Consider the following 13,639-nt stretch of genomic DNA (forward strand, 5'->3'; position numbering starts at 1 on the left):
GCGTTTTTAAGCAGGAGAACCCCAAGTCACTTTCCTACAAAGATTTCAGGGTCCAAACTAGTTTTAAAATGTACTATTAACCCAGAATCAAATATTCATAAACAAAAGGTTCTCGACCTTCACAAGGTGAGGACTGCTGAATTTTAGTGGTAGGTCAGTGAGCAGAAACCCTCCAGTATCATGTATGCATAGATGTATATTGTAATACCCTGTTGGGGGTTGTGTATTCACAGAGCAGACAGGGGCTATAGCATTCCAACTATGGTAGTTAATGTTGCTTGACGCAATAAATCAACAGATAATCTGATAATATCAATGTAAAAAACAGTGTTTGACTTTTGGAAAAAGCAAGTAATTAAATCACAGACCAGAAATAAATACTACGGATTTCGATTTATGGTAGGTGAATCCCTGGCTGTACCTCCCATTGAGGTCTACAGAATTTGCTACACCCCTTTCGTTCGAGTATTCTCCCCTCTACACTGGTAACCCTAGGAACTACATTTCCCCACCCCATTAAGGTTTCCGGGCAAAATAGTTTAAAACAAATCCTGCAATAACAATCTGTCAACCACCAGAAAGGTTGCATTCTGTGTTCACAATCCAAAAAGTATTTAACACAACTAAGAAAACCCATACATAGCTTTAAAAGTCATAGTTTTGATGGATACCTACAAAAAAAGAAAAAAAACAGGAGTTCAAAGTACTAAAATAAAAAAGACGATGGATGTGTGGGAATCACACAGTGAAATTTACAAGTGATTTTATTCAGCAGATATAGTCAAAATAATCAACAGCTTTTCCATAGCCAACAAAAATTAAGCCACATACCTCTGTGCCCTCCTTAAGAATGGTTTCAGGTAAGTGTCATCCAGTTTTATGGCACTGGTGCAGTCTTCAATTGTTTCATGTGGTTTTCCAAGCTGCAGAATTACAAAGTGCTGGAAATCATATTTTGGTCTATTAGCATAACCACAAGGACAAGCCTAATTTTACGCCAGGTAGTGATAGAGGGGGTTAGATGTATTCAGGCTTCTTATGCAAGTGCAAATGCCACACAGTCACCTCACTTGCCAAGATGGAGCACATATGGTGGTTTTAGCAACAAAACAAATTATGAACATCTCTACAGCAAAACGTATATCAATCCACATATTCACAAAACACTGCAGTGTGGTTATACAAGCCATTAAAGAAGCTTAAGTTGGTCAGGCAGTTCTAAAGGCACATTATGTTGTGTAGTGTTCGCATTAGAGGACAAGCAGTAATGGTTTACCATCTCTGCACAGCATTAGTATCCGACACATACATTCTGCAATCTGGAATAGTTAAACAATTAGAGGGTTACAAGCTGATGAAGCCTACAACTATTATTCAGCTCAAAGGTGTATATCGCAGTACTGAAAGAAACCTTTACAAGAATGAAAAGGTTCATCCATTAGAAAAGAACTACATTTGGATCACATTCCAGCACAACAAAAGAAGCCAAGAGGGAATACATTCTGCACTGATTGTTGGAAAAGAGGAAAACATTGTAACCAAATAATAGTATCTAATCGTACGCAATCCATACTCTGAGAAGAACCAGTTACATGCCTTCGGTGACACCTTTTTTTGGTAAAGACTTTCTAACAGATAACAGGTAACAGATTCCTTACCTCAGAATATCCCGCAGGCGTCAGATTGGTTCTGGAAAATTTGAAGCAGCACCTCTGCGTGCCAGCGTCATCATCTGTGCTGGTGCCCTCCGTACCTATATAGACGTCATTCATTCATGTCAGTGCGCCGGGGTGACGTTTTATTAAGCATAACTGTTGGAAATGGCCCTTTTTGAAGGGTTATCCCCAAACTTTTTGCCTTCTTCCTCCTATTTTTGGAGGTCTGTTTTTGCTGGTTTATTGTCTCTGCGCACTTTACCACTGCTAATCAGGGCTCAAGTGCTCCCTTAGATATTGTACTTTTGATTGGTTTATCCATGATTGGCATATTTGATTTACTAGTAAAGTGCCCTAGAGGTGCCCAGGGCCTGTAAATCAAATGCTACTAGTGGGCCTGCAGCACTGGTTAGGAAGGGAGAGGGAGAGGGAGAGGGTGTGTGTGGTTTTAAACTGCCAATTCGACTTGGCAAGTGTACCCACTTGCCAGGCCTCATCCTTCCCTTTTACTACATGTAAGGCACCCCTAAGATAGGTCCTAGGTAGCCCCATGGGCAGGGTGCAGTGTATGCTTAAGGTAGGACATATACTAATGTGTTATATATGTCCTAACAGTGAAATACTGCCAAATTCGGTTTGCACTGTGCAAGGCCTATCTCTCTCATAGGTTAACATGGGGACTGCCTTTAAATATCCTTAAAGCGCAGATTCCCTTTGAGAGTAGATACAAATGTGGAGTTTACGGTCTAGGAACTCACAATTTAAAAATACATATTTTAGTGAAGTTGTTTTTTAAATTGTCTGTTTGAAAATGCCATTTTTAGAAAGTAGGCATTTTCTTGCTTATACCATTCTGTGACTCTGCCTGTTTGTGGATGGTCTGTCTGGGTCAGTTTGACAGTTGGGCTGTTCACACCTCTCCTCTAGACAGGGACACAAAGGGGGCTGGGGTTTAGCCTGCATATCTTGATTAGCCATCTGTGCTAGAGGGGAGAGGAGGAGTGGTCACTCACACCTGATAGGCCTGTGCCTGCCCTCACACAATGCTGTCTCCGACCCACTGGTGAGTGTCTGGGGCCTGGCCTGGACAAGGAAGGATCTTGCAAACACTTGATACTTTGCTTTGAAGTTTGCCAACTTCAAAGGCAGAACTGGGTATAAGAAGAAGACCCAAAACCCCAGACTCTTAGAACCTTTCTGGAATCAAGAGGAACCTCTGCCCAGGAGAAAAGTTAAAGAGCTGAAGGAGTAGTACTGTCCCTTTGCTGTGTTACTTTGCTGGACTGGCCTGCAGTTGCTGCTTCTGCCTGAAATGAGTGCAAATGGTGAACTTTGCTGTGTGTCCTGCTTGAGAAAATTCTCCAAGGGCTTGGAGTACAGATTGCCTCCTGTAGGAAGTCTCAGGGACACCAAAGACTTCAGTTTCCTCGACCTGCAGCACTGGGAACTGTGTGTTTTGTGCTGTTCAAGAGAAGAAACCACTGCGATGCTGCTGGCCTGCACCGTGACCTGCCGACGCCACACGGAGTCGCACTGCCCCGCTTTGCACCGCGACCCTGGTCTCACGGACGCCATCATCAGACTACTTCACCGAGCTGCTGCTCGCACCGCGACCTGTGGGTCCCACACTCCGGCATTGCCTGCTCACACGGAACCTGGGCATCCCCGACGACGATGCTCCTACCGACACCAGCGCCGCTGCCAGCACCGTGGCCTGTGGACACCGCTCGTGATGGTCACAAAGCACTGTCATGTTCCGCACCACTGACCTGGGCCTACAGACGACAGCGATTCAGCAATAACAACAACTCTGCCTGCACCTTGACCTGTGGACACCGCATGTCACCCTGCCCTGCTTCACACCGCAGCCCCGGTCTCACAGACGCCGCAGGACGTTGTCACTGAGCCGCTGCCTGCACTGTGGCCTGTGGGCACCACACGTCGCATTGTCCCGCTTCGCACCGCAGCCCCGACGCCATCCACGCCGGCGCACCTGACTTCATCAGCCTGGAGTTCGATCTGCAACACGTGTGACCTCAAGGGACCGACGACTCCTGCAACGACTCTGGAACTGACACCACGACATCAGTGACGCCGCTCTCCGGAGCTCACCGCGAGGATCATGATGCCCTGCAAATCCAAGATACTGTTTGTAGGTCTTCCCGACACCGTAGCTGGCCCGCAACGCCGCGGCCAGCCTGAACTGTTGGTTTTGTTGATCTCGACGCCGTGATAGCCCCAGGTAGAGCTATCGACTTCAAGGTACTGTAGTTTTTAGTAAATCTTGCAGAATTCACATTTTTCTTCCTGTATGTTGGATTTTTATTGTATTCGGTCTTGTTTTATATAGATAAATATTGGCTATTTTTCTAAAACTGGTGTGGTGTTAGTTTGTAGTGTTTTCACTTATTACTGTGTTATGCGCAAATGCTTTACACATTGCTTCTGAGATAAGCCTGACTGCTCATGCCAAGCTACCAAGGGGGTGAGAGCAGGGGTTATCTGAGCAGGTATCTCCCTTATCCTGACTAGAGTGAGGGTCCATACTTGGACAGGGTGCAAACCGACTGCCAACTGTGGACCCCATTTCTAACAATAACGAATACCCGAAGGTGTCTTGGCGCTGAAGTGAGAACAACGAGCGACGAGGCTCAATTATCAGATTGCTGGGCCACGTTTTCAAGGATTTCCTAAAAAGGGAAAGGTATACAGCGGTTTTTAGACTGGAACGAAGACGGTTCCAGTGCAATGCCTTAGACCTAAGGAAACTTCTTTCACCCCAGGAAGACTGTTTGAAAGATGGCATCCACAGATTCCTGGCGGAGCCGGAAATCCGATTTTTGCCCAGTAAGCAAGGCCTCAGCTTCATCCAAAAATAATTTGGGCCCAGACCGTGAAGGGTCTTATAAGCTGTGCAAAGCACCTTAAAGAGGACTCCGATTAACCGGTAGCCAGATCAAACTGCATAAGGCCGTTTCTGCAGACTGAAATTTAGGGATTGACAGGAGAAACAGAGCAGCCGCATTTTGAAGAGTTTGTAGTTTATTTTGAGAGCCCTTAGAGAGATGCAAACAAAGACTGCTAGAATAATCCAGCCTAGCCAATACAAGTGCAATAGCCACTGTTTTAAGAAGCTCAGAGGGAATCAATTTTGTTTTTTTAATTAATCATTCTTAGTGCATGGAAGGAAGAAGAGGTGTATTTATTCACTTGAAGATCAACTCATTGTCAAGTAAAACTCCAAGATATTTTATCTTTGAAACTAGAGTGGAGAGAATTTCCAGATCCGAAGGCCACCAAGCAGGGGACCAAAAGGATGTATTATTGGCAAAAAGAATAACCTCAGTCTTTGAGGAGCTCAAATTCAAACAAACGAAGTCCATCCATTTGCCTTACAGAGCTCATACAGTACCTGAGTTGGTCACTTGCGAGCACATCGTGTTTGGAAATTGAGACCACTATCTGTGTATTATCAGCATACGATGCCAATGATTTGATGAGCGCAGTCAACGGTGTAACATACAGGTTGAAGAGCGCTGGGTTCAATGATGACCCGTACGGCACTCGACACGGCAGAGTATATTTCTGATGTGAAATCACCTTAGGGATGACAGTTGTTGACTTGATAGGAACGGCTACATTAGAACTAGAATCTGGCATTCAATCCCAAGACTATGGATCCGGTCAACCAATAAATCATGGTTGACTGTATCAGAAGCAGCTGAGAGATTTAAGAGGATGAGGGAGGCACTTCCGCTCTGGTCCAGAGCGGCTCTAATATCCTCAGTAGCCAATAGTAGCACGGATTCTGTGCTATGGCCTTTCCTAAAGGCAAACTGTGTATCTTCAAGAAGATGGTTCTTCTCTATGAAAGAGTCGAGTTGTTAATTCATCAATTTTTCCACCAATTTGTCAGGAAACTGAAGCCAGGAAATTGGATGATAGTTGTTCAAATCCAAAACATTTAGACTCGTTTTTTTTCTATATTGGAAGAACCAAGGCTAACTTCCAGCAGGTAGGGAAAACCCCAGTTTTGAACAAAGTAGTGAACAATTAGAACAGATGAAGAGCTGTTGCCTTAGATGCCAAATGCACTATTTTAGGGGAGCAGGGATCCAGATTTGATATGTAGGATAGACTTTTCTAATTGGTCAACTGATGGGACCTAAAACTGCTTAAAACAGCACCTTACTTCTGGTGACTGGTTTTTAAGACAGCCAGAACCATTTGTGGCAAATTGATTAAAAAGTATCATTATCTTTTCCTGAAAGAAGAGGGCCAAGGAGTCACAGAAATCCTGGCTATTTACTGCTAAATTCCCCAGTGTGGGTTCAGTTACTTTTTTTTTAATGATTTGAAAGAGGGCTCTGTAAGAGTCACTCACTGATTTAATTTGGTCTGCACAGTATGCTGATTTTGCATCACAAGCCAGCTATTTATATTCAGCCAGACAGTCTTTGTATTTATCTTTTTTTGATGATCATAAGTTTTTCACTATTTACGTTCCTGCCTTCTACAGCCTTGTTTAGATGCCCTAAGGATATTGTTAAACCATGGCAGAAATGGCTTTTTTGTATTGTTAGTCCTAGCTTTGGGCTGAAGTGATTCAGTTAGAGCAGGGTTTCCCAACCTGTGGTCCGCGGACCCCCAGGGGTCCGTGACACATTCCCAGGGGGTCCGCAGGCCTGGACCAACATGAATGCACTTCTCCAGCTGGGCCCTCTACAGAAACATGTGCATGCTTTTTTATCTGTTTATTCATTTTTTGCGGCAGCTTTAAAAGCACTGTAAAGTTCAGTGTAAGCTTTCCGACATAAATAAAAGTGTCAAGAGAACTCTGGTAATTAATGTACCTGCTGGAGAGATGGGAGTTTGTCTAGTAGTGGCAGTTTTGACTCATTGGAGGTAGTGAAGATGGTTCATATGCCTGATGCAAAGAACGTGTATGATGCAAACAAAACCACATCTTATGTGCATAGCACAGTGGGTTACCGCTTTTGTCACATAGATTCTTTTGTTATTGTGCAGTTCATAAGTCACAATCATAATCTGGCACAGTGAGTTATGAACTGCCAATAAAGAACTACATAGAACAAATTAGAAAATTATATTTTGTCCAATTCTTTCATTACTGCTAAAAAAAAAGGTCTGCTTGCATAGGAGTACGCTATTATTAAAGTCAAGGCTAGCCACTGTGTAATGTTCTGAATCCTGAGTTTGTGTTTTTCCAGACCAAACACTCTTAGAAAATGCCTAACAGTATGGATGAGGTGAATCCTACACCTTGTAGTCCCCTGTAAAGTGTTTCAACACCCTTCTATGGTATGAGAGGTACTATAATCAAACTAAATACATGTGACAGAGAGGCTATGGAGAGATGAGAGGCCTGTATGGTTTTACTTCCTTTGCCCACCACACACTAAATTAAAAAGTTTATGTATCTAAAAAATAAGAACAAAAATCGCTTGGGGAATGTAGAATCTGACTTGAGGATTCAGCTTTCCTAAATAAAACCAAACATTGAAAAGTTAGCTGCTGAGATGCAGCACCAATCTTCCCATTAACGTTTTCCAATTTTTGAATTTTTTTCCAATATAAAATAATGATATCTTTACTAATTTGAGTATTTGTTTGGCGTGTATTTGTTTGTGTATTTTTTTGCGAATTACTGTTTTAATATTTGAAATTTAAAATCGTACAAATTTCTTGGGGGTCCCTGGCTTTCAGGAGTGATTCAGTGGGGGTCCTCAGGAGTCAAAAGGTTGGGAAACACTGAGTTAGAGTACTCCACCATGTGCTCTGGATTATCCGAAGTGTCAGGTAGCGAGGTAAATAACAGGGAATTTATTTAAGTCGGCTGAATCTTATGCCATGCTCAGCTCCAGACTTCTTGTCACAAAACACTGGGCGAGGCCTAGCCTGCAGCATTATCTCCCAGGTCACTGCAATGTGATTCAACCATGTCAATGGGAGAGGCGGACTTAGAAATTGTGGGAATATTTGTCAATATCCCATCTAGCATGTATCCTCCTCAATGCGTAGGGCCCTTAACTATTTGAGAGAGTCCGAGGCAGGAAAATCTCAATTAGCCGTTCAGAATCGGCGTCCAACTTGATCTCCATGTGGAAGTTAAAATCCCCCATAGCGGTAAAGTCAGATTTAGTGATAGATGCTTCCAAGAGAGAACTGATCTTATCAGCAAACGCTGTTCTAGGCCCTGGGGGACACTAGATTAGCATACCACTAAACGACTGCTTTTTGATCAGTTCGAAATCAAACAATATTTCTACTAGCCCAAATACAGAGGCAGGAGAAAAAATGTCTGCGAAATGCTCCAGATAGACAACTGCAAGTCCTGTCCTCCTTTTACTAGGTCTATCAAGACAATAGATTGTGTAGGTGGTAGGAACAGCTGAAATTAGCTCTAGGCCGGAGGTGTCATCACCTCAGGTTTCCGTAATGAAAAGCAGATCGGCTTGATGCATTGCCAAAAACTCAGAGAATTCAAAATGGTGCTTAATAAGAGACCTGGTGTTCATCAACACATATCTGACAGCTAAGTTCTCCGCAAGCCCTACAATCCACTTTTCACCATGTGGGGAAACTCCCTCTGACTCCTTACTAGGAGGACTAAGATGAATGATTCTAGCATTAGAAGCCTGACAGACCATATTAGATAAATGCTGCAGTTGGTCACTATGCCAACTCCAAGGATTGTCTTATTATGAGGGTTGCGTGTCAGTTGTTTAAAAAGAAAGGGTATTATTCAAGATGTTGCAAACCCACAGTAAATGACAGTACGATCGCTAAATTATTTGAAGTACCTATGGTTGAGGCATTGCAAATTGTTGGACGTAAGTCCAATCAAGGATGTAGTTAATATCAGCAAATTTCCAGTTGAAGTTCCTTTTGATTCTGGTGCCTGGTTCACGTTCAATTCAAACAATTTTGAAAACTAAATTTCAGGGTTCTGTTCCTCTACAGATCCAGCTATCAAGACTTGTGATTACGAGGGAAAACCTGATGACTTGCTGTTTTTCTCCAAGCTAACAAATTATAATGTAAGGGGATGTAAAAAATAATGCAACAGTGTTTTAGGATGGCCACAGCAAGCAGAGAGCTGTATTATCTTGGACCTTTCTTTGCCTCATGCAAAAAAGCCTGCTGAGAGTCCGACCAATAGTGAAATAGTGTTTGTGGGTCTGATCAAATAAGGTATTAAATTTCAAAATGAATTCCAAAACGTAGTTAGAGGTATTCTAGGTAACTTGAGAGACTACATGCACAAAACCTGACTACAACAGAAATATTTTCCAGTTGTGAGTGAAGTTAGAAGCATGCTATGCAGTGTGGAGGAAGTGTGAAGAATTAACTGAGTAAGCTCTGTGGGGCAGGAGTCAAGAGATTTGTTTTTTCCAGAGAAATTTGAGAGATCCAGATGGGTGGTGCTAATAGTGGTTGGCAGGCAAGGCCTGAAACCTTAAAAACATTAAGCCTTAAAGAAGTTTGTGGTGGCTCCTTGTTTCTCTGTATCCAATACGACAGTGACCAATTAAGATTTTTACTAACCTGCCAATTTTTAAGTTGCACAGACTTGAAGAATTTAACTGCTTTTACTATATTATTTGCCTTTGATTGCTTATCCAGAATGCTTTTTGGACTATCGTCTGGCTCCTCTGTTTGCCAACAGACCATGAACAAGATGTTGGTAAGCATTTCAGGGTTTACATATTATACGGTCGATGTGCTAATTTATGGTAGCAGTCTAACTGAGCATGACCAAAGAGCAAAGTCTGTTTTGAAAGCACTGCATTCAGTAGGTAACATAGAGAGGAAATAAACTGCAAATTTTGTAAGACCAAATAAATACTTTAGTTTCCTCTACCAGCTTAAAGTAAAAACCAAAACTGGTGGATTCTATAAGCAGAAAGCCATCATCTGCCAGCAAGGAAGAGGCTGCAACCTTCCTTGGAATAGTAGGGTTCTACCATAAGTTTCTTCATTTTTTGGTGTAATAGGAGTCCTGAAACGAGTCCTGAAAGCCCTTCTGAAACACAAGTTAGTACTCTAGTAGCCACTTGAATGTAAACAGGAGTTCTTGTAGGTCAAGTGAGTACTACAGTTCAGTACTTTATGATTTTGATCTGTCATTAGACTGCCGTTTGGTGATGGCTGTTAACTCCAAATGTCTAGGTGCTGTTTCTCTTCAGGTTTCTCTTTAGCTAGAACCAAAAACCACAGCCTTTGCTTCAAGGAGCTTGGGATGATCCAAGAACAAACCCTCAGTAACTGAGATAGAGGCTTTAGGTCTCTTTTGGGTAAAACAATTTAAAGTATGGACCAACCATAAGCATCTTGTGGAGTGTCTAGTAAAAAGGATTGGATGTTATATCTGCCCGTATCACCAGATGGATTGTCTTTCTCCAAGAATTTACTTACGAGGTCAGACATATCCACAGCATATACAATAAAACCACTGTAGGAGGCTTGCTCATTGTATAGTGCACTTAAAGTAAGTACACCACGCAGAGAGTCCAGTGGATCCCCTATTTATTTGGGGAGGCAAAAGTAGATAATACTAACGCTCTACTTTGTGATAGTGTGGGCGAGCAGCGAGGCTTATCAGAGGGTAGTGCTAAGCATTTGTTGTACTCGCAGAGGCAATAAACGAGAGACACTCAAGGAATAAATCTGAGGCCAATTTTGCAAAATGGTACTTTAAAAAAAATATATATATTTTGAAACCAAGAACTTAGTTACAAGGTAAGCATGTTTTTATGCATAAATACTTTTCACTTGCAAAAGTAGACAATGCAATTTTTGAGTTCTTCAATGTTAACATATTGGAGAAAAATAAAGTCAAACAAACACATACTTTACGACCACTTACAAGACCAATCTCAGAGACTTAAGGTAAGTACTGGGCAAGGGTTAGGACCACACCAACAGATCACTCCGGGCAGCAGTGGGGCGGCTGAGTGCAGAGGTGTAGTAGAGCATTATGTGGCCTATGCATTTCAAAGGGGAATGGTCTTACTCGGAACAGGCTCCAGGCTGGGGCTAGTGTACCAGGCGGGAAAAACCAACAGGTAGGTAACAAACGTGGGGTGCTCGGGGACAAAGGTGAACCTTTGATTCCCTTTTCCAAGGCCCTGGGGCGACAGATGCAGGGGTGTCAAGTGTACTAGACCAGGAGCACTTGTGGTTAAGGGGGTCCTGTGGTCTGAGGCTGCAGGCATCATTGTTGAGTCCACGAGGGGTGAAACTACTGTGGACTCGAGCTCGGGAGAGCTGGTAGACATTGTTGACAATAGGGACCCATTTCAGGTCGGGCCACAGGCAAGTGGTGCAGTGGTTGCTTTAGGTGTTGGGTTTATCTCATCATAGAGGCTGCGGGAGAGGGGGGTCTGCATGCAGACTGCCGGTAACTTTGGGAGTCCAGGAGGGGTAAAACCTCAATGGGCTCTGACTCTGGGGAACCTTGTTGGCACCGGAGCTCCACTCCTACTTGGTTTGGTGAGTTGCACGAGCAGTGGTGACTTCAGGTGTCGGGTCTTTGCAGAGTTCTTTCTTTAGAGTAGGTTGGGGAGCAGATCTGCTGCCCACAGGAGTTGAGTCTTTGTCGAAGGCAGGCAAGTCCTTCTGGGTTTCTGGAAGCTCAGTTGCAGGATGAACTGTCTTTTGGTGCAGAGTCCATCAAAGGTTGCAGACAGGCAGGCAAGGTTGGTACCAGGTCAGCTGCTTCTCTTCTGCAGATGCAACTCTTCTTTGTCCTTGGTCATCAGGATCTGAGTTTTTCTGTTCAGAGGTGCCACTTAAAATACTCAATTTAGGGGTATTACAGTGAGCGCGAAGTGGCAGCCAATGGGTTGCCCACCTTTAGGGTGATTACACCCTCTTTATGACCACTTCAGTTGGGAAGTGGGCATAACCCTGACCCTAGAGGTCTAACTCCACCTAAAACAAGATTGAGAAATTTAAAAAGTGGAGTCTACTTCAGCTCCTCCACCTTAGGGGAGGCACTGGCATGAAGTGCCTCCTAATCAGGCTAATTTTTATGCCTGTCTTCCCGCCAAGAAGTGAGGTCAGGACAGGTGTTGGCCATTTCCGCCATTTGCAGAGACCTGGGTGGCAGCTAGGCCTTTGAAGCTTCCCGTCCCGAAATGTTCATCCTGCCTGGAGGACGTCAACATCCCCTCCCAGTGAAGGCTTTTGTCTCTGGTCTCCGAGAGCACAGACTCTCACCTTAGGGGGTCAGAAACGTGGCTGAACTTGTCAGGACCAGTCAGTCGACACCCTAACAGCTGGTAGGTTTGCAGGGAGCACCTCTAAGGTGCTAGCCTGTCATGTGCTTGGTGAGGGGTCCCTTAGGGTGGCACAATTTGTGCTACGATCCTTAGGGACCTTCTTTAGTACCCCAGACTCTATGTACCAGGGGTACCGTTTACTAGTGATCTACAGAGGGAGCTAAAGGTTTTCCCAATTGGGGAACCGACTGAAGTTTTAGGGGGCGTGGTCTGGTACTGGGGACCTGCTTAGCAGGAACCCAGTGCACTTTCAGTCGAAATTACAACAGATACCAAGCAAAAAGTGGAGGGCTAACTATGCCAAAAAGGGAGCTTTCCTACATGGCTCCCACCTCCCCCAAACGGAAGAGGATGAAACTAACCTTTCTCAAGAGAGTCTCCATCTTCTAAGTGGAGGAACCTAGAAAGGCCATCTGCATTGGCTTGGTCAGTCCCAGGTCTATGTTCCACTGAAAAGTTCATTCCCTTTAGGGATATGGACCACCTTAACAGTTTGGGGTTTTCACCTTTCATTTGCCATCTGAGAGGCTTGTGGTCAGTCTGAACAAGGAAGTGAGAGCCAAACCGGTATGGTGTCAGCTTCTTCAGGTGCTAAACCACTGCAAAGGCTCTCAATGGGGGAAGGGCGAGAGGGGAAAGGTCAAGCTTGTTCTCCACATATGGGTCTGTGTCATACGTGTCCGACGGACCATCCCCTTGCATACCTCAAACTCCCACCCCCCCACTCCGATACCCACCAGTGTCTAAACGGGTTGAACCCTGAGGTGACATGTCTAAGGGATCTTCAGGTGGGCTTAGTGTTGGAGGAGAATGTGGTAATGGTGGGGGTGACTGTGTGGAGAGAAGGCAGGGCTGGTAGCCTTGTTTAAAGTTTTCATCTGAGGAGAAAGTGCCACTTCCAGTGCTTCCTCAAAAGTGAACTTCCTTTTGAGTGGTGCAGAAGTAGCTTTTGCAAGTATGCGGCCAATCCCAACCTGTACGTGTATTTTCTTTTGTCAAACAGCCAGTTTTTCCAGCATGAGTTCGACTTGTAAAGTACAGACAGGGGAAGTCTTTCTAGTTTTCTGCTTCAAGGGTTTCTGGTCCAAGCTTTCAACTTCGAGCAGTGAGGCACTGTTGAGGTGATGGAAGTTAACAGCCAGGCCGCCACCAAAGGTAGAGTTGACATTGAAATGCGGGTCTTGGGATGAAGAGGTCAATGTCAAAGGTTGGCATTAACGGCAGGGGGCGGGCGCCCAGTGAAGTTTTATGGCTTCGACCACAGCCAGACAGCAGAAGTGGACCAGAGACCTCAGATTCAGTGATCACGGAAGCCAAAGGTCTTTTGGTTGACTTGGATTGGACGGCAGGGGCAGAGGCTGCAGTACTCACAGGTTGAGCAGACGGAAGGTTCTACATTCCTAGATCTACCTCGAGCTGGAAGCCAGAGCTTTTATAGAGTGAGAAGGCCTCTTCTTCTTCAATGGATGGTTGCTCCTGGGCGCACTCCTCACCAAAATTGTCTGGAGTGTTGTTTGTGGCTCACGTCAACATCTCGAGGTGATGAGCTCTGCAGTCCCCAAGTGTTTTCTTCAACCTGAAGGACTTGCAGGCATAGTAGTCTGAGTCCTTGTGGTCTGGAGACAGGAATAAGTTGCACATCGAATTCTGGTGTATGTGCGGGTAACTTCGGAGGGC

The 13,639-nt window shown here is 44.3% G+C and overlaps 1 protein-coding gene across 1 annotated transcript in view; it reads right to left on the reverse strand.

Annotated features, from left to right (window-relative positions):
• The window catches only part of DNAJC7 (DnaJ heat shock protein family (Hsp40) member C7), a 356,596-nt gene that overhangs the window by 158,813 nt on the left and 184,144 nt on the right, over nt 1–13,639 (reverse strand). Inside the window, exon 9 of the mRNA XM_069237667.1 lies at nt 832–923. Coding sequence (XP_069093768.1) covers nt 832–923 — 92 coding nt within the window. The remainder of the gene's footprint in view (nt 1–831; nt 924–13,639) is intronic.

The sequence above is a fragment of the Pleurodeles waltl genome, chromosome 6, assembly GCF_031143425.1.
Source record: "Pleurodeles waltl isolate 20211129_DDA chromosome 6, aPleWal1.hap1.20221129, whole genome shotgun sequence".
In the NCBI taxonomy this organism is placed as follows: Eukaryota; Metazoa; Chordata; class Amphibia; order Caudata; family Salamandridae; genus Pleurodeles; species Pleurodeles waltl.